This window comes from Poromitra crassiceps, assembly GCF_964638095.1.
Source record: "Poromitra crassiceps genome assembly, chromosome: 28".
Classification (NCBI taxonomy): domain Eukaryota; kingdom Metazoa; phylum Chordata; class Actinopteri; order Beryciformes; family Melamphaidae; genus Poromitra; species Poromitra crassiceps.
In genome coordinates this window covers 3,941,616-3,964,367 of record NC_139651.1, presented here as the reverse complement: position 1 = coordinate 3,964,367, position 22,752 = coordinate 3,941,616, and the positions used below count along the sequence as shown (strand labels likewise).

Genomic DNA, 22,752 nt, shown 5'->3' with positions numbered 1-22,752 from the left:
CACTTGTGAACGGAGGCCAGGCTCTTTCTCGCCGAGAAGAGCCTGGTGACGCGAGGTTGTTTGTTTGAGGTGCTGTTTAGATGGGCGTGCTCTGTACTTAGGGGGGCGTGCTCTGTAGGGACGTGCTACCAGTAGTGTCCTCTAGTAAGAGAGTGGCGTCAGCGGAGGACCAAAATGCAAGAATCATTAGCCAATGAACAGCCAGGAATGGGTCTCGCGCTACTTTTGCATGCTAAAATAAAGCAGATAATGTACAATTTGATTCATTTCAAGGGATGAAAAACCCTTTCAAAGTACAACACTGTCTATTTTGATGCAACTCGACAGTGCTGCTTTTTTTACTGAAGAGTTCCACTTTCTACTTCCTGGAAAAAAACTGGTCCATTGGAGTGAATGGAGATGTCAGAACTCTTCTATTATACGGCTCTGGCTACCAGGAGTGATTTCACCATGGATTTCACAGTGTGGAGGGTGCGGAGAAATCAATAGTTCATCCAAGAAACGAGGGCCAAAGTTGATGAATTCGACTTTGGCACACACATTCGTGCTTTGCTTGGTAGAAATAAAAGTAATCCTGCTTTCATTGTTGCCATGATGAGCTGTGGACGTCCAATACGGCCGCCAGAGGGCAGCATCAATCAACTGAAAGCGCTAATCTGTTACAGTTAAATGACACACATCACGATAACCTGATCCTCACAGAAATGTCCTCTGTCAGGAGTCTGCTGTGAGAGAGCAGAACTTTCCTGTCTTCTTTCTGTCCTGCTCAACATGTGTAAAACCCATTGGCATTATGTAAAACCTGAATCACACTCACACTGGGGAAGGAGGATCACACTACAATGTAAAACAAACCAAAAGAAGCAACAACACACGCATTCATGGACAGTACGGACTACGGACTGCAAAGAAAGAAAATCTAACGACGCAAAAAAAGAGTAAAGATGTGCGTCACCAAAGATTTTATTTTGAAAGCGGAAGTTTTATTTTTCTTATTCAGCCTAGCTTTGCGCTGGTGGTGAGGTGGTGTCGGTGGCAGCCGTAACGTAGGCACGACTAGGCTGAGCCCATAGATACGTATTACGTATCCACCAGGCTATTCTCAACTCCCGTTTACACCCGATTTCGTGCGTAAGACGATAGCCCTTTGACAGGCCCCGTTTTCCGCGTTTTTATAATTATTTATTTGCGTGTAAACTGCAGTCTTGATATAAAAACATTGATGGTCGATAATTTCGCCCTGCCTTGAGGGCCCCGGGGAGAACTACAACGAATTATAACCAACATCCTAAACCTCGTTTTCTCATCCAACGAACATGGCTCGACCACGGCCGCGGGAGTACAAGGCAGGAGATCTGGTTTTCGCTAAGATGAAGGGATACCCGCACTGGCCGGCCAGGGTGAGTCTGGTGCAGCCGAGCCGGGCTGGGAGCGCAGGGAGGCGGGGTTGACTCGCACAATACCGCCGCTGCTTTGCTGGGTGGAACAGGAGGGATGCTACGGTGCCCTGCCTGCCTTGGCTTGGGGTGGCTCCACAGCCCGATTTGGGAACCATTATCCCGGCAACTGACGACCAAAATGTCCATAAAGAGCGTTTATTTATTTTTTAGAATGTAGAGTAACGTTAATGTGGATAATGATCAGATGTAGCGCCCCCGTGGAATAAACACAATAGTGTATAGCAGCTGTTTTCCTTCTCCATTCAGTAACGTTAGGTAACGTTATAAAGAGCAGCTTATGAAAACAAAATGTAATTTTTAGTTGTAATGTGCGTTTCTCATGTAACGTAATGGTTCAACGTATCACTCATTGAAATTAGCCTAGAATTGACCTCAGGTAACCCGCTGTGCTTCCATCTACAACACTATTACAAATACCAAATAAGCCATTTGTAGCAAAATTGTGATTTTGAAACATAACACAACAGCCTATTAACTGTATCATCTCAATAGGCGATCCTGTCAGGGTTATGGTGACATTTCAATAGAGCAAATAGGTTGTCAGGCGCTACAGTACGTTACATGTTTAGCCATTTACAAGAACAGGCATCTTCTCCCCCCCTCCCTCCCTCCCTCTCTCTCTCCCTCTCTCTCTCCCTCTCTCTCTCTCTCTCTCTCTCTCTCTCTCTCTCTCTCTCTCTCTCCCTCCCTCCCTCCCTCTCTCTCTCTCAGATTGATGAGCTCCCAGAAGGAGCTGTCAAACCGCCCGCCAACAAGTATCCCATCTTCTTCTTTGGGACCCATGAAACGTAGGCATGCTTCTTCTTCAGCTGTGTTTCTTCTATGGACCTTCCTAAGTGTCTGGAATAAAGTTGAATTGAAATTTAATTGAAATTCGCTGTGATGCAGTTCACCACATTCTGGAACTGTTTATGGCATTGCTGGCACATGCTTGGTGCTATTTGAACTTGGTGTGTGCTGGCACCTAGCTGACAAATGTTTTTGTCAAGAACCGTATCAACTAGGGTTCGAGCAATATGGGTTTTTAAGGCTGATACTAATACTGATATTTTTGGATGGGGAAAAAAACATTAAATGACTAAATAAATTCGTTTGACAATATCGACTGGCCGATATCTGATAGGCAATTAAAAAAAAAAGGCCAATATTGTGTCATTATTTAATCCTCGTCATCTCAATACCCCCCCCCCCCCCCCCCTCTTCCCTAGTGCATTCCTGGGCCCTAAGGATCTCCTCCCCTACAAGGAGTATAAAGACAAGTTTGGCAAGTCCAACAAGAGGAAAGGCTTCAACGAGGGCCTGTGGGAGATCGAGAACAACCCCGGAGTCAAGTTCACCGGCTATCAGGTCAGTCAGCAGTCTATTATGTCTGCGCTTCAGGGAGAAGACAGAGGGAGAGAGCGTGAGGGGGCTACCCGGCATGCCAGACGGGCCCGGCCGGCGCTCCACAAAGACGCATTGTTGCCTTGCCAAAAGTATAAGGCACAAATAAAAGGGCTGTTCAAAGCACAAGGCAGCCGGATAAGAAACTTGGATCAGTACTTCTTGCCTCGCAGTCTCATGTTGATCAAATTTGAGGATTCCCAGTGTCCGTTGCCAGGACGGGATGAGTTCTAACTGAATTTATATTGGGTATGTATGAATAGCACAACATATTAGATGATGTGCCCAGATCATATTCTGCATACTTCTTGAAAGGCTTCATCTAGTGGTTTTCTTCAGGGGAGATGCCCTGAGTAATATACCCTGTCACATTCATATACCCTGTCACATTCACACACATGTGGAAGCTGACCAGTACAACCACAGTCTGAACTGTTGGCCACTGAGCAGCTCCACTGGGCACCTCAGTGGTGGTAATGAGGGAAGGGGCAAGCACTGCTTGCTCACTTTCTCCACCACCCATATTTATTCTGTCGGTCCCGGGGATTGAACCGACGACCTTCCGGTCACAAGCTTGCTTTTCTACCATTTAAGTTTACCCAGTTTAGATGAGAGATTCACAACGAGACAAGTTGAAACTTGCAACTACTTGCAACTAGCCTGGGTAAACCCAGCCTCCACGTGACCTCTATCTATCTACTATCAGTCATGAAGAAACTTACGCTACAGGCATAAGTCCTGTTCGGAATCGGTCCCCATGACAGAAATAGTGGACTATTTAGTGTGTCGCCATTTTTTTTGATAGTGTCCGAATTCTCAACTGTGAATTTGATTCACTATTTAGTCCACTATAAAATACCCACAATGCACATCGATTTCTAGTGAACAGCGAATGTACCCTACGTTTTCGCCGGTATACCACAATGCAATGCGGCTGTCTTTACCGAAGGAGAAGGAGAAAGTCGTTAGCTCGCGAGCTAACAAGCTTGTGAGCTACTTGACAGCACAGCTTGCTATTAGGAGACAGCAGCATAGTTGACAAAACCACACATGCACGTAATTATAATTTCAACGATTTATTTAGGATTTAGCAGTCAAAACATGCAACATATCAATACTACCTGAGGACATCTCAATCTGCTCGTGAGCTCAGTTGTTTATGTGATAGCGGGCGCGGGTTGCTTGCGTCACATGAATACCCGGCGCATCTGGTGATGCAATGATCTTCAGTAAAAAAAAATTGCGTAGTGTCCAAAACTCATTTCGATCATTCCCCATATAGACGGTTTTCACCAGAGTGCAACCCCACAGCACTTCCTTTTTGTCAGCATTCGGCAAACTGCAGAAATATTCACTCGACCGTTACTTTTGTTTTCGCCGCTCAGCTGTAGGCTATAGACGGTTTTCACAGAATGGTCAGTCCTGCACTTGAATGTTTTTTTTCTTTTATGTCCATAGCAAACACTGCAACAGGAAGTGACTGGGGGTTCAATTTAGAATGTTTTTGTTGTCAAGTTAAAACCGTCTATAGTTCACTATTATGATAAACACTATATGGGGAGTAGTGAGCGAGTGAGTGAGTGAATGAGTGAACGATTCCGAACGCGTCTATAATAGTCTGTGATGTCATGTTGAAGGCTGGGTTTACCCAGGCTAACTTGCAACGACTTGCAACCAGCCCCTGAAACTTGCCAAGCTGAATTTCTGGCTGGAGTGGAGATGAGACGGGGCCAGTTTACACTGCTGCAAACTTTCCCTGCGACGGTCTAAAAAGGTTTTGTCTGGTTACAAGCTACTTTCAGAGCAAATCGGGTTTTTTCTAACCTCGTGTCCAGCCCCTATGAGTATGACAGACCGATATGGTGAAACAGTAACTAATTTGTCCTGTCTCCCGCTTATAACGGCCACCTCTCATACTGTGCAAGTCCACTTTTGACCAAGTCGTCCCATTAGTACTCTTTCATCCGTGTATAAATATAATCCATAATGATCTCTGTTCTTAGTTTTGTTCTAATTATTAATTAATTAAATCAGATTGCAATTACAATTGTGGAGTAGCTCTTAAAAAAACGAACCCTAAAACAAAGAACTGAATATTCAGGTGCATCCGTCCGTCTACAGTAATAGAGAGGCAAAGTGGAACGTCACTTCCTGCTTCAGCACTGTACCAGAGATTTTCATCCGCCATTTATTTTCCCGTAGACTTTTCGTAAAATGGTTATAAAATTTGTTTTACTTGTTCAAACCAAAGGGTTCAGATATATTTAGAAACAGGAGAGACCACATAACATTTCACTAGGACCAAAACTTAAAAAAAAAATTGTGGATTTAAAGAAAATGTTTTTTCGATGTATTTTTTTGTGTGCCAGTGAAATGTTCTATGGTCTCTCCCGATTCTAAATATAGCTGAACCGTTTGGTTTGACGAAGTACAACTATTTCTATAAGCATTTTACGAAATGTCTATGGGAAAATAAATGGCGGATGAAAATCTCTGGTACAGTGCTGAAGCAGGAAGCAGTCACTTTGCCTCTCTATAAATAGCCGGCATTTCCACACACAGGCCATGCAGCAACAGAGCTCATCGGAAACAGAAGAGGGCGGCAACGCGGCCGATGGCAGCAGCGAGGGAGAGGAGGGAGACTCTGTGGAGGAGGAAGATGACAAGAAGGACAAGCTGAAGCAGGGAGACAAGACCGGATCCAAACGGAAAAAGACGGCCGCCTCCAAGGTATTCTGCTCCAGCCGATCAACATGGTCACAACAGCAGTGACATACAGGAGCAATCTCCCCTTATCTCTGTCACATGACCAGTCTGAAATCGAAGGGTTGATGATGATGTCACTTTAAAGCAGGGGTGGGCAATTATTTTTCATGGGGGGCCACATGAGAAACCCAGATTGTTGCCAGGGGCTGAACAAATATTGTCATGCCGTAACCCATGGATGGGTAACTTTGATGATAGAGAGGGCCACAAAAAATTTCCTCGCTACCAGGTTTTTGCTGAGGGCCGAAGGGCACCAGCGCAAAAAAGTTTGGTGCCTTTGAAGCCAGGTTTAGAGGAATAACTCATTTTAAATTAACAGTTGTGATGTCATTATTCAGTCTTAACCACCAATATTTGATCCTTTTCTCACTCACTCCTATGTCACCACCTGCTCTCAGGGCTTGAAATTTTAAAATAGATTATAAAGTTACCAGCCAATTAGAATTTCCACTAGCTGAAATGTTTTTCTTGAAATAAATCAGAATATGAGTGGGTTAATTTAAGCATAAGTATCAGTAAGTGTCCCGGGATGATCAAAGCTTGTGTTGAGGGTCACACGAACAAAAATGCAGTCTTGGAGCTAAATAAATCCAAAACCAATGAGTTATTTGAGTTATTTAAATTTCTACTTCAATGTAGCCTTTTAGTCATAAAGATTATTGAAAGATATTCCATATTCCAGACTGAAATGCTATAACAGAAGTGGAGTATTGGCCAGAATATGACATGAACATTTGGACACTTATTCAGCGGGTATCTTGCATGTTGCGTTCAGGTGCACTGTGTGTGTAAAAAAAAAAAAAAAGAATTGTTGCAATTCCATCGCGGGCCACACAGGTGGCGCCCGCGGGCCGGATATTTTGCCCATGTGTGCTTTAAAGGGTGGATGTTATGAAATTCGAAAGTGGATTTGCAAATCAGTCTGTCAATTATGACATCGTATTTGCAATAACGATTTATTGAGAGGTAGCACCCTTGCACGAGTGACAGGGGTCAGTTGTGTATAGTTAGTTGCATTTGGTGTACCCACTTTCCCTCAAATTGCATCTACTGTTGGTGTTGGTAGAGAAATAGACATTCATTGTAAGGCCCATCTGTGCAATTTTACTTCGTGAGATATTTGAAGACAGTCAGTCAGACTTTCTCAATAACCGAACTCTTCACTGCGCACCATCATGCACTGCTTTTCATATCACTGTCTCACCCATTGTGCATAAATCCTTATGTGCGCTCTCACCTCCGGGCTCCACGTTTTCTAACCTGTGATCCCGCCTGCTTAAAACCATCACGGATCCCGATTGAGGCTAGTTTCTGCCCCCTATCGCCAGGATAATGCATTGAAGGCATTTTCATGGAGTGGAGAATTGCTTCCTGAAATATCTCTCTGATGTAGTCTACATTGAATAATACGTAATTAAAAGTCTGTCTCCCGCAGCACTAGGTCATATACGTTAGTCATAGAGTAGTCTCAACGCCAGACCCCATGAGAGTTCTTACGCTGATACACTACGTTACTGCATGTAAATAAATATAGGAATTCCTTTGTGCCTGCTTCGATTCGAGCTTTAAATGCTACTTAAGAGAATATACAGTAATGTAACATCTATTTGATGTTTTTATTTATTTATGTTCTCCTATACAATAGTTATATTGTAGCATTCACTTTCTGTAATATGTAGCGCTGTGTGGCTAAGTCTCCTTCTTAGACTGCCTTGCATTTGCACTTATCGCATTTGCACTTATCGGCCTCTAATGCACTTTAAACTACACTGGCACTTTTGAACTGAACTTACTTTGCACTACGTCGTGGTCTATTGTGTCTCCATTTTGTTTTTATGGTTTTATGGTCTTTTTATGGTTTTTATGGTTTTACGGTCTATTTATGTCTGCACTTTGTTTTCATGTTTTTATTTTGAGTCTTGTGTGATTTTATGACTGTTTTGTTTTTTGCTCTGCTGCAACCCAAAGTGCCCTTCTGGGACATATGAATAAACTTGAACTTGAACTTGAACTTGAACATGCTGCAGAGCTCTCTCTCTGGGTCTGGGACGCTTCCCCTCAAGCCAGCTGGGGTCGGAAGTGAAGCGTTCACTTTGGCCAGTGATTGGCCAGTGGTGGATTCAGTCTTCCCCCAATCAGTAACGACTTTGCGATCAGACGACAGGGGGAGGCGCAGCCCATTTTTCGAACCGCTCTCTCATTGGTGCTACGACCTGTCACTCATTCGGTTTCAACCCCCCCTAGACCCGCCCTCGAACCCCAGAAGTGGCTGTGAAGTGGCACAGACTCATTTATGTAGTATGCGGAGCGCAGCGATTCAACGTAATATTTGAGTCTGCGGAGAGACTAGTCATAGAGTAGAGAGCCAAAGTCATACCCACTTCCGGTTTCGGCGTACAATCCAGAGCCATTCGTCCACCATTCTTTTTTTCATCTATACTGTACAAAGAACGTTTCTCTCTGAAACCAGAGAGAAATCACTTTCCTTCAGCTGAACATGAGACTGTACCTTCCTGGTGTGGAAATTCATCCAAACATTTGAGTTACTTAAACCACCTGCGTTGCTGGGGGGTCCTGCTGTGATGATTATGATGGCGTCCTGTTAGGTTTAGAGATGTAACGGTATGAAGATTTCACACGACGATTATCGTGACCAAAATGATCACGGTTATCGTATTATTATCACGGTTTGTAGAATGTGCTGAAAATGTTCAAAAAGTACTGATACACTGCACAGAAATCATTTCACCCAGTTTTATATTGAAAACTCAGACCCAAAAAGGATCGATACCCTCACTGAAATCATTTCTCAATCAAGGCTGCACGTTTGCATCTGGGAGACGGTTGCCAACTTTGGTTGATGATGGACGGACAGTATTTACCATGTTTTTCAAAGCGCTGTAATCACGGTAATCACGGTACCACGGTTTGAATTATAATTCAAATTAGAAACGGTACGGTTATCGTAAAGGAATTTTATCACGGTTATCATTCAAACCGGTTATCGTTACATCTCCCTAGTTAGGTTTGACCTTGCCAATACTGTCAAAAGGTATGTGGTTGTGAATGGATGGTGGCACGCTGCTGCAGAGTGGGCTGCTGCTGCTGCTGCTGCTGCTGCTGCTGCAGAGTGGGCTACTGCTGCTGCTGCTGCTGCTGCTGCTGCTGCTGCTGCTGCTGCTGCTGCTGCTGCTGCTGCTGCTGCTGCTGCTGCTGCTGCTGCTGCTGCTGCTGCTGCTGCTGCTGCTGCTGCTGCTGCTGCTGCTGCTGCTGCTGCTGCTGCTGCTGCTGCTGCTGCTGCTGTAGTAGTTGTGTGCGACTGTATTAGTGCATAAGCCATTTTCGCTGTAAAAAATGGAAGCAGGTTAAAAAAAAAAAGTCACCCGCATCCCACTCCTCGCTTAGCAACCGCTGTTGCCTAGCAACTGGGCTCCATTTACGCACAGCACATGTGCTGCATCCGAAGGAATGTAGTAGAGAGAGAGAGAGAGTGAGTGTCACCTCAGTGAAATACCGAGAAGAGGGGAGAGTTAAGAGGGGATCTGGGGTTGGGGGGGAGTGGCCTCCCTCTCCTCTGTTAAGAAAAGATGAAACGTCGTGTCCTCGTTGTTTCTGGGCAAATGTGAAGCTTTGTTACCCTCCCACTCCACTCCCCTCCTCCTTTCACCCCCACACTCATGGACCACTGCTGAAAATGACTGTATTTTAAAATGGTGCTCTTGAAGTGTTGAAGCAGGTTTCCTGATTGTTAGCAGAAAGAAAGAGGATTGTTGAGGGTTTGGATTTAATTTATAGAAATGCTGCTCCTTCCAACGCTTAAACCCCCCGAGACACCGTCTATCCTTCTGCCAGCAGATGTATTACCGCTGATAGCAGCTATGCTATATTCACCGTTGTATCTTGTATGATGAGGGCTGGGTTGGTCTTCTCTGACAGAGAGGCGTAATATAATAAACATTGGTCTTTGTTTTATTTCTAAAGCCCTGGTTGGAAAAGCTACCACCTTTACATCTCAATGATGCTGGACTGGAACTCTGGACCCCTATCTATCTATCTATCTATCTATCTATCTATCTATCTATCTATCTATCTATATCTATCTATCTATCTATCTATCTATCTATCTATCTATCTATCTATCTATCTATCTATCTATCTATCTATCTATCTATCTATCTATCTATCTATCTTATCTATCTTATCTATCTATCTATCTATCTATCTATCTATCTATCTTATCTATCTATCTATCTATCTATCTATCTATCTATCTATCTTATCTATCTTATCTATCTATCTATCTATCTATCTATCTATCTATCTTATCTATCTATCTATCTATCTATCTATCTATCTATCTATCTATCTATCTATCTATCTATCTATCTATCTATCTATCTATCTATCTTATCTATCTATCTATCTATCTATCTATCTATCTATCTATCTATCTATCTATCTATCTATCTATCTATCTATCTTATCTATCTATCTATCTATCTATCTATCTATCTATCTATCTATCTATCTATCTTATCTATCTATCTATCTATCTATCTATCTATCTATCTATCTATCTATCTATCTATCTATCTATCTTATCTATCTATCTATCTATCTATCTATCTATCTATCTATCTATCTATCTATCTATCTATCTATCTATCTATCTATCTATCTATCTATCTATCTATCTATCTATCTATCTATCTATCTATCTTATCTATCTATCTATCTATCTATCTATCTATCTATCTATCTGACTCAAATGTAGGGATGCACCGATCCACATTTTTTCACTTCCGATCCGATTCCGATACCGAATTTGGATATCTGCCGATACCGATATTATGCCGATACCAATATTTTTCTTGAATATACAGTATAGGCAAAGATTTGGCCAATTAAAGATTTTTTTTTTATATACCTTGCAAAAAGCAGACAAAATTAAGAAAATATACAAGGCAAAGAAGGATACTATTATACATGGGCAAATTACTGCCAGCGCCCCCCTCTGCGGCCCGTGCTGGAATTGTAAAAAAAAATAAAAAAATCCCTGAATCCGATCCGATCCATGAATTAGTGCCAATATCGGCACCCGATACCGATATTGGATCGGATCGGCCCCATCCCTACTCAAATGACTGGCTTATGCTTGAGGTCCCCCGAGCACGGACTGAATGAGGAGAGCTAGCTTTTTGGTTTAGTGCCCCACATTCTTGAAATAAACTTCAACACGCGCTATAAATCAATACTCTACTAACCAATGGACAATTTAAAACCATGATCACAAACCTCCCTGCCTCAGTGTGTAACCAATTGAAATGACTTCTCTAACCGTTGTTGGGCCACCACTGCACGACTGGTTGCTGCGAAGCAGTGTGTCGTCAGGTCACCCACGACTGATTTTCAGCACGGACGTCCTCTGTTGAATTTCTGTCTTTGTCTATTCCATTCTCCTGGCAGCATGTTGTGCGACTGACATATTGTGCCAGTTGATGAGCAGCAACCCTGATCTGATCTGTGTTAGGGATGTTCATTTTGAAAATTTTCCAAAATCGATAATCGGTCAATATTAACAATCAATTATCGATTATCGATCATATTAATACTTAGAAAATTTTCAATTTTTTTTTCAATTTTTTTTATTTTTTTTTACAAAATGAATGCCTATGGCAGAAAATACGAAAGACAACGTGTTCTCCTCAATGAACTCTTTATTTCAATGTGTCTCCTCTCCAACACTGCTGTCCCCGGCGCATGCCGGTGTGAATTCCCCATGTTTAAAACAGTTTTGTTGGCACAAAGGCCCGTGCCCAGCCAGAAAACTAGAGCCTATATGAAGCTCCACCTCACGTTAGTCGGCTGTGCAATGGAGTGGGGCGAGGAGGAATGAATTCCACCCAAACCTAGTCCAAAAAAAGTAATAATTATAATAACAAAATCGATCCAAATGCCACAGGATCGATTCCAATCCTTAACGATCAATTATCGATTTTCGATAATTGATGAACATCCCTAATCTGTGTGTGTCTTGTGTGTCAGAAGTCCTCCAAGCTGTCGAGGGTCTCGTCCGGAGACGAGGACCTGGAGAAGGACGGGAAGGACGATGACCAGAAGAGCGGCTCCGAGGGCGGAGACCCCGACAACGACATCATCCAAAACACCGGCGACAATAAGGTGGGCTTCCCTAAGCAGCGACATGTTCACATACCACCACAATCCACTTTCCAAGAGGATTTCAGTGAGCTTTTATCATTTCCCTGACCCAAAATGAGAGTGATTTTGCAGTAGCTTTTGGAAAGATTGCCAGGCAGTTTTGCTGATGAAATTACAGTCGAGGTGTGGGGACTGATGAAAGCTGCTTTTCACGACGCTGTAAATTGACCGATTTGTGAAAACTGTGCTGCTGCTCATCATTCTTCCTCATAATAATGAATTAATCATAATAATTCATAATAATCATCATAATTTGTGGGACAAGTATTGATGTGAACCCTGGAGAGTGTCACCCTTAATGGAATTGATCACTAAGACATCACATTGGAGAGTTGATGTACGGATGTTTCATTGTTTCGTTCATTCTGTTTCTTCTGCTTCCTCCAGAATCAGCTGCTCAGAGAAGAACATTAAGTGCAGAGGGGGCAGGGAAGGGAAGTCATCCTTTGTAGCTGCCGATGTGGGAAAGGTGAAACTACAACATGTTTTTCTCATCAGCACCGTCTACTGGCCGCCACTTGTCACCTCCACACATCTGTTGGACTCACGTATCTGTAAGAGAGATGCACCGATACTGATACCGATACCGATACCATTCTGCAGTGTTGTTAGAACTGGATAAGTTATTTAATTTATGCATTGACTTAGCCATAGGTTGAGGCGATGTCTCGTCATAGACGCTGGTTTAGCTGGCTCAGCCTGGTTGGGGGCGTGGTCAGGGTGGGGTAAAAAACCCCGTTCTATCCATTCAGCAAAGTTAGAATTTAGCTGATAGCCCAGCCCAGGCAGACACGATCGGGGGGATTTACCCACCGCAGTAAACGCACATCTGAGCAGACGTCTTGTGTTCTGCTCTAGAACCCCCAAACCTGTAGTTTAGAGCCGCAGCACCGTCTTTTGGTGAGTCAGCCCATTGAGATATATGGGCGGTTTTACCCCACTCGCGCGCCAGCCGTTTAACATTTTGTGGGCGTTCCCACACATGCCGACTGTCTCTATTAGAAAATCACTGAGCTACTTCCTGGCATGTGCAGGACACCAGCCTCCAGTTGGTTGGTGCTTGTTCTATCCCTGCCGTACTGCTTGGAGTAGGAGCACACACTGGATTTCCCTCATGCAGGACTCTTAGGGCTTTGCGCCGCCTAAACGGTGCATGCCATAATTCCCCTAATTGGTGTGTGGACGAGCAAACGTATGAATGAACGCGTACACACAGAGCCCGCCTCTGATAGAGGGGGCTCCTCCCGAGCATCTAATAAAGATCACGCATTGGACTAGTCCTCAGTAGCTATTCGTACTTAAAGGTGAGAGATCCAACAGCAACGTCTGGTGAAGAGCGAATGTATCACAAATCAGCAAACTACTGTAATGATAATAATGCTGTTTTGTTATTTGCTTCTTTTGGCTTGAGGACGAGGGTTTTTAGCGTCCGTAGCTGTAATGTGTTACACTCGCTACCAACCCACTTGAGCTATATTATGGTAATTTTGTGCCTACAGTAAAAACGTTTTGCCCCCCTTCAAACATGTTCTTCCATTGACCTAAAGTCTATGTATAAATACTGTATCTTACGCCCAAGTGCAAGGGCAAATCTTTGCTAGTTTCTCAAAATCTCCCTTGTTTTTCCACAAATCTCTCTCTATCTCTACTGAAAAACAACTATTCTCCACCCTCGCTACAAGGCCCCGCATGGTGTGCAACCCCTTTTATCAACTTTGGCTGGGGGAAGGCTAGGCTAGGCGCGAGAGATGGGCGGGGCTGGGTTTGGTGACATCACTGATCAAGAGCTCTGTCAATAGAAGGAGAGGGAAATGTGAGTCTACAGCTGGCCTTTTTGCCTTTTTTGGATTGTATGGAACTGCATAGGTATGTGAGAAGAGATGAGGAATGACTCAGATTTACAGTAAATGTCAGGACTTTGACCTGGATTCATCAAGAACACAGCTAACTTCCAATATACTGTATATTGATTTTCAGCAGAAAAAAGTGGAAAAAGTGTTGAGTATCTCTTTTTTTTTAATAATATTTTTATCTGGTTTTTCTGATTTTAACAAACAAAAACAAGAGCATGGCAGCTCAGACACAACATTGATCTGGACAGTGACAGAAGGTGAAAGAATAAACAGAAATAAGGGAGAGGAAAAATAAGGTCAGAGACATGATGTTAGGATGATGTCATCATTCCTATTGTGATGTCATAGTTCACTCACTGATGATGTCATAACACAAGGTGATGTCATATTCGGGACCTATAAAGGTTCGGTTCTGCAGGTCCTCTGCAGTTGTTCATAGACTAAACTAACCTCGCGACAACACTCTGCAACCGTTCCCAACTTCGAACCTTGCAGACCCAGCTATCAAGTTCCACAGCGTTCCTACTTATCGAGACTTCAGTTACCAAGTTTGTCTTGGCCATCAACTATCCGCGACTAAATCCACATTTCCCACACCAAGCCTGACACATGATGCGCTGCATGATTATTTGGTGCAAATTTCTCTCCTCTTAAATTTTTTCCTTTTCTGTTCCTTTATACCAGAACGAACAAACTCCGACAGAAACAAAACAAAAACAAAAAACACATGCGTACACACACACACTCCAATGCTACAACATGGTGGTTGTGGTTGTAAAAATATAAAAATAAAAATAAATGAATGTTGTGAATAGGATCCTGCATAGGGGGGTCCAAGGGAGGTCAGTCAGTTGAGTATCTCTTTAATTACCACTGGGTTGCGAAACATATCCTTTCATGTACTGACCATAGGTGTAGTGCTGGTGTAACGCGGGGGAACCGCATTCCCACACCAGATAGCATTACACCTCTGGTACTGACCCGGTTTTCCCAATTCAAAGAAAAAAGGGAGATTTTGAGAGCTAGAAACTAGCAAAGATTTGCACTTGCATTTGGGCGTAAAGATATGGCCCTCTGTATATAGTTTGGTAAAGGTAAAGTATGGGATTGCTACTCGTCTTGGTAGCTGCTCATACTTCAGTTATTAGTTTGTGAAATCCACTGAAAAAAATAGTTGTATCGGTGCATCCCTACTCTCTCTGTACGCATTATGATACAGCACATAATATCCACCATATCACCACATCTGTCTTTGGGTGTTGTTAGGCCAGACAAGCGGGGGAGTGGCCAGGCGTGGTGGGTGGTTCCCAGCACTTGATAACCAAACACAGTGTATGATAACCATGAATCAATATTTATACTAGCCTACCTATCTGAGTTGACCCATTCATGATTCCCCGTCACTGTGTACAAACATGTTTGATAAGACCTCCATATACCGTATAATATATACTCTCTTACAGTCTATGATATATGTTGGGTATTATTGCAGTGTACTGATCAGTAGTTGTAGCTTGAAATCGCTTTTTTTAATTACGAGAATAAAAACGGGAGGGACTCGTGGAATATACAGTAACTGTCGAACATTATCCATCACACTATACATGACTCTTTTATGTAACCAGAAACAGACGAATGGAAATACATAGATAAATGTATGAAGTGTTGTGCACAAGTGGGTTACACATTGTAACTCGATATTAATAACTATATCTGTATATTTTACTTTTTGTTGTAGAATATAGGACCACTATTCTACTCGGACTGCTCTAGGTAACGCGGCTCATCTTTTTATGGAAAAGTGATTTATCTGTTTTTCTGTGTATCTGTGGAATAGGTCACTGTATATTTCAAAGCTTTTTTATAGAGGCATGCTCAACTGTTGTACTCCCAAACCAGTTCTTTGATGAAGGTATTTTAGTTGACTCGTTGGTTTTAAGTCGGATACTTGTTCATACGCGGTGGGACTTGGAAGAGAAATACCCCTTCCGTTTTTTATGTTGCCTTGGTTCAGCATCCAAAATGAAAAGTAAACACGTACCAGATTACCTTTAAATGGAGACTAAAGAGAAGAAGAAGTGCGAAAAGTTTTCATCTGATTTGATCGAGCTTTTCTGAAATTGCCAAACAAAAATTTGATGGTCGTTGATTTAGATTGCTTTGATGAAGAGGACACCGCTTTAACTCTGTGCCAGTTGCCTTTATTTTTGCTTTCATAGTTGTCTTCATGAGATATAGGCCTATTTATTTTTGATGATAGTAGACTGTCTATATATGTAAAACTCATATGCTTTTTTCATTTCTTCAACTTCAAATCTTTGTTACGCTCGTATTTGGAACATGTTTTACATTTTCAAAGTTTGTAGTTTACTGTAAACTGTTTTTGCTGTTTATGGACAAGACTTTTACAAAATAAACTCATTGGAATGCATTCAATGTTGTTGGGCTATGATCCTTGAACCACCTGGAAAGTCCTGGAATAACTGCCTTTATAATAAAGTCCCAAACAGTACAGCACGTCAGCCAAGTTTGCAATAAAAAGGCCCTGACAGGTGCTCAACAGGACAATGTACATAGCAAAGCTTTTTTTTTTTTTTTTTTACCTTGGCACCCCCCACCCCCCTTTTTTAAGGACTGGACATTTTACATAGACTTATTAGGCTACACGAATATTTACATGGACCGTTATGTCACAATAATGCACAAAGACAAATTCCTCGTTTGTATCATGTTTCTTGAATCAAACAGTCTACCCGAAAAAACTAAAGCATTCATTCAGTCTGCACATTTATTGCAGGGGTGACTGTGTGTGGATATAAACCCACTGGTATAAACCATTGACATAAAGATATATATATATATATATATATATATATATATATATATATATATATATATATATATATATATATATATATATATATATATATATATATATATATTGTTTACTGTTATATTGTAAAATATATTGTTTTATATTTATACTGTTTACCTGCAGGCTGCACGTTTATACCACTGAGATGTGTGTGGATATAAACCCACTGGTATAAACCATTGACATATATATATATATATATATATATATATATATATATTCATATATCTCAGTGGTATAAACGTGCAGCCTGCAGGTAAAAAGTTTTGCTATGTGCACTGGAATCACTTTTTGTTTTATTAACGCCACACCCACTGTGGGCGTGGCCTGTTCCGTCATCAGAGCGGATTTCAATCACCTGTTTCCAAACCAGCAGCCCCGAAACACACGGAGCGTTTCACACCGAGGAAACGAGGCAAATATTCTCGTCATATTTAGTGTTTCATAATTTAATGGTGTTTATATGCATGACATCCGTGTTAGAATGCAGAAGCCAGTGAAGAAGTACTTTATGAACATGGACGACTACCTGGCCAGCTTGGGTCTGTACAGAAAGATGGTGGCGCGCGACGCCTCCAGCCTGTTCAGAGCCGTGTCGGAACAGGTGAGCAGCAAGCTAACAGCTAGCTTTAGCTAACATCTAATCCGCTATCAAACGGCTAGCGTTAATATTATATAACCTGCTGACAGCTAATGTATAACCTGCTAACAAGTAATATTTTTCCATGGTGTCGCATGCATTTTCCTACCAATATGGCGTTTTTTTTAAACTTGGCTTTATTCGCTTTATTGGCTGTGTGTGTCATTTGATTAATCAATTGAATCACCATTTATTTTCCGACAAAGATGACCACGCGCCATGCGGTGATGTCAAAGAAGCTCCGCGCGCGGTCATAAACTGAATGCAGCATAACTTATCAATAACAGCTAACTGTTGGGAGGAGCTAACTACTTAAACACATTACTGTAATTCCACTACTTTTTGCGTTAACTAGACACAAGTAACTAATTATAACTTTCAGTAACTTGCCCAACACTGGTGTTGGAGAGGATGCAGGAGTAGCCTACACTATTGTTCAAAAATATCAAAGAAACTCATTTTAAAGGGACCCGCCCTATTATGCTAATATGCTCATGGAAATATGCTGATATTTTTTATTATTTTATTCTACGACTCCACTAGAGTATCTTTGCATGATTCACAATTCAAAAACACTCCTTATTTATATTGTACCGTCCGAATGCAGTTCTTCAGTTCTGCCTTTGTCTGAAATGCCCCGTTTTAAAATGTGTGTATTAATTAGGCTTGGCTATATCTATTTTTTCATACTTTCATACCTGCCTGACGTTAAACCCAGGTAGGCCTATACCTACAGTATATGACGGTATTAGTTTCAACAGGGTGGGGGGGGGTGGCTCTGTTGGCTCTTGTTTTCTTAGCTGTTGTATAAATTCATGGCCATCAATAATCATCAGCTTCTTACAAAATTACATTACGAATTTTGACATTTGTCATATTTTTTTTTTTATATAGGCTAGATACTCCTGACATGATTCATGATAATTAGTGTGGGTAAATAATCATTGTAGCAAGTGGAGAAATACCAAACCCTCCTTTGTTTGGTTTATAAATAATAAAAAAATAATAATGATTTTTTTCTCATCCCTTAAAAAATGCATTGTTGTAAAATAGTCTTAATATGGGTTTTGCTGTTACTAGGAGGTTGCTAAGGTTTTATTGCTGGTTTCTAAGTGATTGCTTGCTAGGGTGTCACCAGGTGGTATAGCCAAGTGATTAACTTTGGTTGCTAGGTGAGACTTTGTATGTGTGCGTGTGCGCGTGTGCGTGTGTGTGTGCAGATGTACTACTCTCAGAACTACCATCAGAAGATCCGTCAGGAATGCGCCGACTTCATGAGAACCAACCGTTGCAAGTTTGAGCCGGTGAGTTAAGCCCAAGTTATACTTTGCGGATCCGCGAGGCCGCCACGGGCCACGTGATGTACATTTCGCCATCAGAGGGTGCTCTGTGCAGACAATCACGTACCTCCATATTTTTTGTGACCGGGCGGACATGTCCGCAGACATATAAGTAAATGCAAGGAGGTTTAAAGTCGAGCTGAACCCAAAAATGACTTTTCTTTTCTTTTAGTTGAAATACCTGGGTATGCAGTGCACCTACAGTATTTAATGATGTATGCAAAAAAAAATCACAAAAATCGAATTCCTTTAGTTTTTCACACTTTTTCACATCAAAAGATTTCATTGATAACACTAATCTACAGTTTGCTGACGTCACCTAGTACTATCACATTTCTACCCCATTTCAACCAATCATATCACGACATGCAGCTGTCAATCAAATCTTCATTTCAGGATAATTTTCTCTTCCAAATGAAGTAGAAAATGGCGCCTAGTGCCTGTCATCTGGCAGAATTCCTATCCCATCAACTAACTACTAACTTGGCCAATTGCATTAAACATGAACAAAAAACTATAATCTCTAAGAATGTAAAGAAATGTAACTGGCTCGTTAAAACGCGCATTCCAGGAATATCGTATTTGCAGAAATAGCGTAAAAGGCGCGCTTGAGAGCGTGGTAGTCGGGGGTCTCCCCTTGGAGATTTCAGGCGGGCAGGCAGCACCCATGCATCGGATTGTCCGCTCGCTCTGCACGAAGCAGGTGGCTCCCTGGTACTCCGCGGATCCCACTCGCGTAGCACGACAACATGCTCAATCCCACTCGATTTGGGGGTGGAACACGCCATGATTGACCAATGCCAAAGCCAGTCGACAGAATTGTCAAATCATCGACACGTATATTATGGTCCGCCTCTCAATTTGTTTTCAGTCTCCGACGCTCGTGCTATTGCATTCGCCTCCGGTTCACTTCGACTTTAAGAATAAAATGAAACATGTTACATTAAAATGGAAGGCATCACATAAGTCTGTAGATAATAGTTGGTATTGTCTTTCAGTTTGTTGAAGGTTCGTATGAGAAATATCTGGAGCGTCTGGAGGATCCCAAGGTGAGTGTCACAGGAGTGTGCTGATGTCAATGGATTGTCACCTAGAACAGACTGACACACTTGTTGAACTGGGGTTAATGTGACTAGTCATATTGACTTGGTGGTTAATATGACTAGGAACCCGAGTTCAGAGTCATCAGGCGTTGGTCTGTTCACAGGCTACATTTCTCTGCTTCCTTGTTTCCCTGCTGATGTGAGTTACCGTATTTCCTCTAATATTGGCCCTGGCCTTTATTTAGCTCAGCTGCCTTTTATTGGAAGCAGGCTTATATTATATTATATTATATTATATTATATTATATTATATATTGTTTCTAATTCCCTCTGTTTGATAAGTATAGAAGTATATTTGCTCATATTTTAGTACCAAGCCTTCTTGTTTTTGATCAGATTCTGTTGGTGTTAATTAGGTAACAGTTTTTTTTTTGTTAATGCAATGCATTACTGATAATTACGGTAATCGCTGATGGCATGCTCCAGAGAAAAAAGGAAAATTCAGTCAACTGACACTTGGTCCCATATGTTAGTTCGAAAGTAGCTACTGCCATCTTGTGGCAGTTACGTACGTTGCTACAAACTAGAGTGACATTACATAACAGGCATCAGGAGGTTACATTGTTTTTTCCCCCGGGCTGGTATTTGGGGCCACTATTAGAGGAAATAGGGTATTTCAGGAACACTAGTTAAAAATGGAGTTAACTCTGAGGCTGAGCCGTTTGTGTTGTCGCCTCTCTGACTGTGTGTGTGTGTGTGTGTGTGTGTGTGTGTGTGTGTGTGTGTGTGTGTGTGTGTGTGTGTGCGTGTGTGCGTGTGTGCGTGCGTGTGTGCGTGCAGGAGACGGCGGGCCAGGTGGAGATCAAGGCTCTGTCTCTGCTGTACAGGTGAGCACAAGCTGCTGTGTCTCAGATCACTTCACATTATTATGGGATGTGAGTTCCATCCTGCAGAATATGAACAGATATGAGGAGCAGTGACTACGAGTACATGTACATGCATCTTGAGATGATTCATCTTGTGGTGATTTTTTTTTAATTATTATTACACCATTAAAGGAATGACGTCTCCTCAAAAACACTTCACCAAGTCGTGTGTGTGTGTGTGTGTGTGTGTGTGTGTGTGTGTGTGTGTGTGTGTGTGTGTGTGTGTGTGTGTGTGTGTGTGTGTGTAGGCACTGCTTCCTGATCTATCGTTACCCAGGGAAACCAGCCACGGTGATCACAGAGGAAGATCTGGAGGAGAAGGTGGAGACATACACTGCACATGACTCACTATCAATACACACACTGCACATTACAACACAGAGATTCTTCCGGGTTGTGTTAACACTTCCAAGCGGTCACGGCGCCAAATATGAAAGAACGTCATGAAGAAGAGAGTTGTTTTTGTAGCGGACAGTGCAGGGTTGTAAAATAAAGAACATAGCCTACTACTTTGAGCTTGGTACACAGCAAGCAAGCGAGTATCCACTGTTAGCCAGGTCAGATAACGTTATCGTCGACAATGACGAGCACTTTCTTGTAAAACATACCTGGACTCCAACAAAGAAAACTTCAGATAGTTTTCTCTCCTCCGAGCGCTCGAGCCACTTACGTCTATAAGACCCGCAGACGTTAACGTAATTCCCTGGAATGTGAGACCTAATGATCCAGTTACATGGTGTTGCATTCTTAGACATTGCCGTTTTATTTGGTATGTTACATACAATTGGCTAAATTATTAGTTAATTCAGAGTTAGATGATATTGGAGCAGCCAGACATTTTCTTTTTCTTTTTTTTTGCCGGAAGTCATCACACAACCGGGTCAAATGGGCGTGGCTACATAAGGTGAATAGTGTGGGGGAAAAGAGGTGAGGTGTCACTGACTTGTTGGCAGTCTACGCACGAGTCTGCCCTGCTGGTATCAGAACAACTCTAGTCACTTCTGGTGTGACTGATGTGTGACTGTCGGTGTCTCTGCGTTTTCTAGGTGACGCTGTGTTGCTCCAACAACGGTCACTATGACATTGTTTACCCCAGGAGTTACCCCGCCTCCGCAGCTCTCTGCCAGTGTGAGTACAACTGCAGGATTATTACATTACATTGTCATTTAGTACAGTAGTCCCCAATGTGGGGTTCGGGGACCACCAGGGGTCCTTGAGGGGAGGGGGTTCCAGGGCAGGTCCCCAGCAAACGGATGAATTGTTAAACTTCAACATTATTTCATTGGTCTGTTTTTGTTAGGGATGCACCGATTGCCATTTTCTTGGCCGATTCCGATTTCCGATTTTTGAATAGTCTGACTTGCCGATACCGATTTTTGCCGATTCCGATTTTTTTTTCTAAAAACAACAATTGACAGCTTACACAAACGTTTTTGTAACTTTGTTTGAAAATTAAGATTCATAGAACAATTCTTACATCTAATGGGGATCCAAATAATCTTATCTTATCTTATCATTTGCATTAAGCAGTGTTGGGCAAGTTACTTTCAAAATGTAATATACTACATATTACTAGTTACTTTCATTTGAAAGTAATAAGTTACTTTACAATATTACTTTCTGTGTAGAGTAACTCGTTACTTATTACACTACTTTTGCATTACTTTTACCAAAACAACAGCAGCAGCAGAATAACATTGCCGCCCCGGAACATCCTGATTTTTTTTTCAACCACCTCGAAGTCAGTGTAAACCATCCAAAATTCAAAATTGTATTATTTTCCTTTGTTATTGTCATCTATAGTGTTTTTTTTTGCATAAAAACACACTGTTTGATTAGGAAATGATTGTATCTTTTTTAAATATGTGCTTTGATTTAATCAAATGTAACTCAATTTGTAACTTGAGTTACTTGACAAAGTAACTGGTATAATATTACTGAAATCCTATAAGTAATAAGTTATATTACTGAGTTACTGATAAAAGTAATATATTACATGTAATATGTTACTTTTGTAATGAGTTGCCCCAACACTGGCATTAAGTAGGACCATCTCACTCAAACACATCTCAAAATAAAAGTGTTCCAGGTTAGGCTACTGGACAGAGCTTTTTTGTGCAAATACAATGAATACAAAAATTAAATTAAATCCAATAGCCTATATCCCACAGCTATCATGCATTTACTTTTCCAAAAGAAAACAGGTGCAACAGAACATCAAAATGATCCATGGACAAGGAGTTTATA

General features: G+C 41.8%; 2 protein-coding genes across 2 annotated transcripts in view; both read left to right on the top strand.

Moving 5' to 3' along the window:
- Positions 1 to 1,195: 1,195 nt before the first annotated feature.
- Positions 1,196 to 12,521, top strand: hdgfl3 (HDGF like 3). The gene is made up of 6 exons (XM_083662341.1): positions 1,196 to 1,400; positions 2,172 to 2,248; positions 2,669 to 2,807; positions 5,406 to 5,573; positions 11,655 to 11,789; positions 12,216 to 12,521. The coding sequence occupies exons 1-6, from the start codon at positions 1,317 to 1,319 to the stop codon at positions 12,240 to 12,242; spliced, it is 630 nt and encodes a 209-aa protein (XP_083518467.1). The 5' UTR covers positions 1,196 to 1,316; the 3' UTR covers positions 12,243 to 12,521.
- A 4,519-nt stretch (positions 12,522 to 17,040) lies between these two features.
- The window catches only part of alg13 (ALG13 UDP-N-acetylglucosaminyltransferase subunit), a gene marked incomplete at both ends in the record, with an annotated part of 26,274 nt that continues 20,562 nt past the window's right edge, over positions 17,041 to 22,752 (top strand). Inside the window, 6 exon segments of the mRNA XM_083662454.1 lie at positions 17,041 to 17,160; positions 18,417 to 18,500; positions 19,535 to 19,585; positions 20,420 to 20,466; positions 20,754 to 20,826; positions 21,552 to 21,633. Coding sequence (XP_083518580.1) covers positions 17,041 to 17,160; positions 18,417 to 18,500; positions 19,535 to 19,585; positions 20,420 to 20,466; positions 20,754 to 20,826; positions 21,552 to 21,633 — 457 coding nt within the window.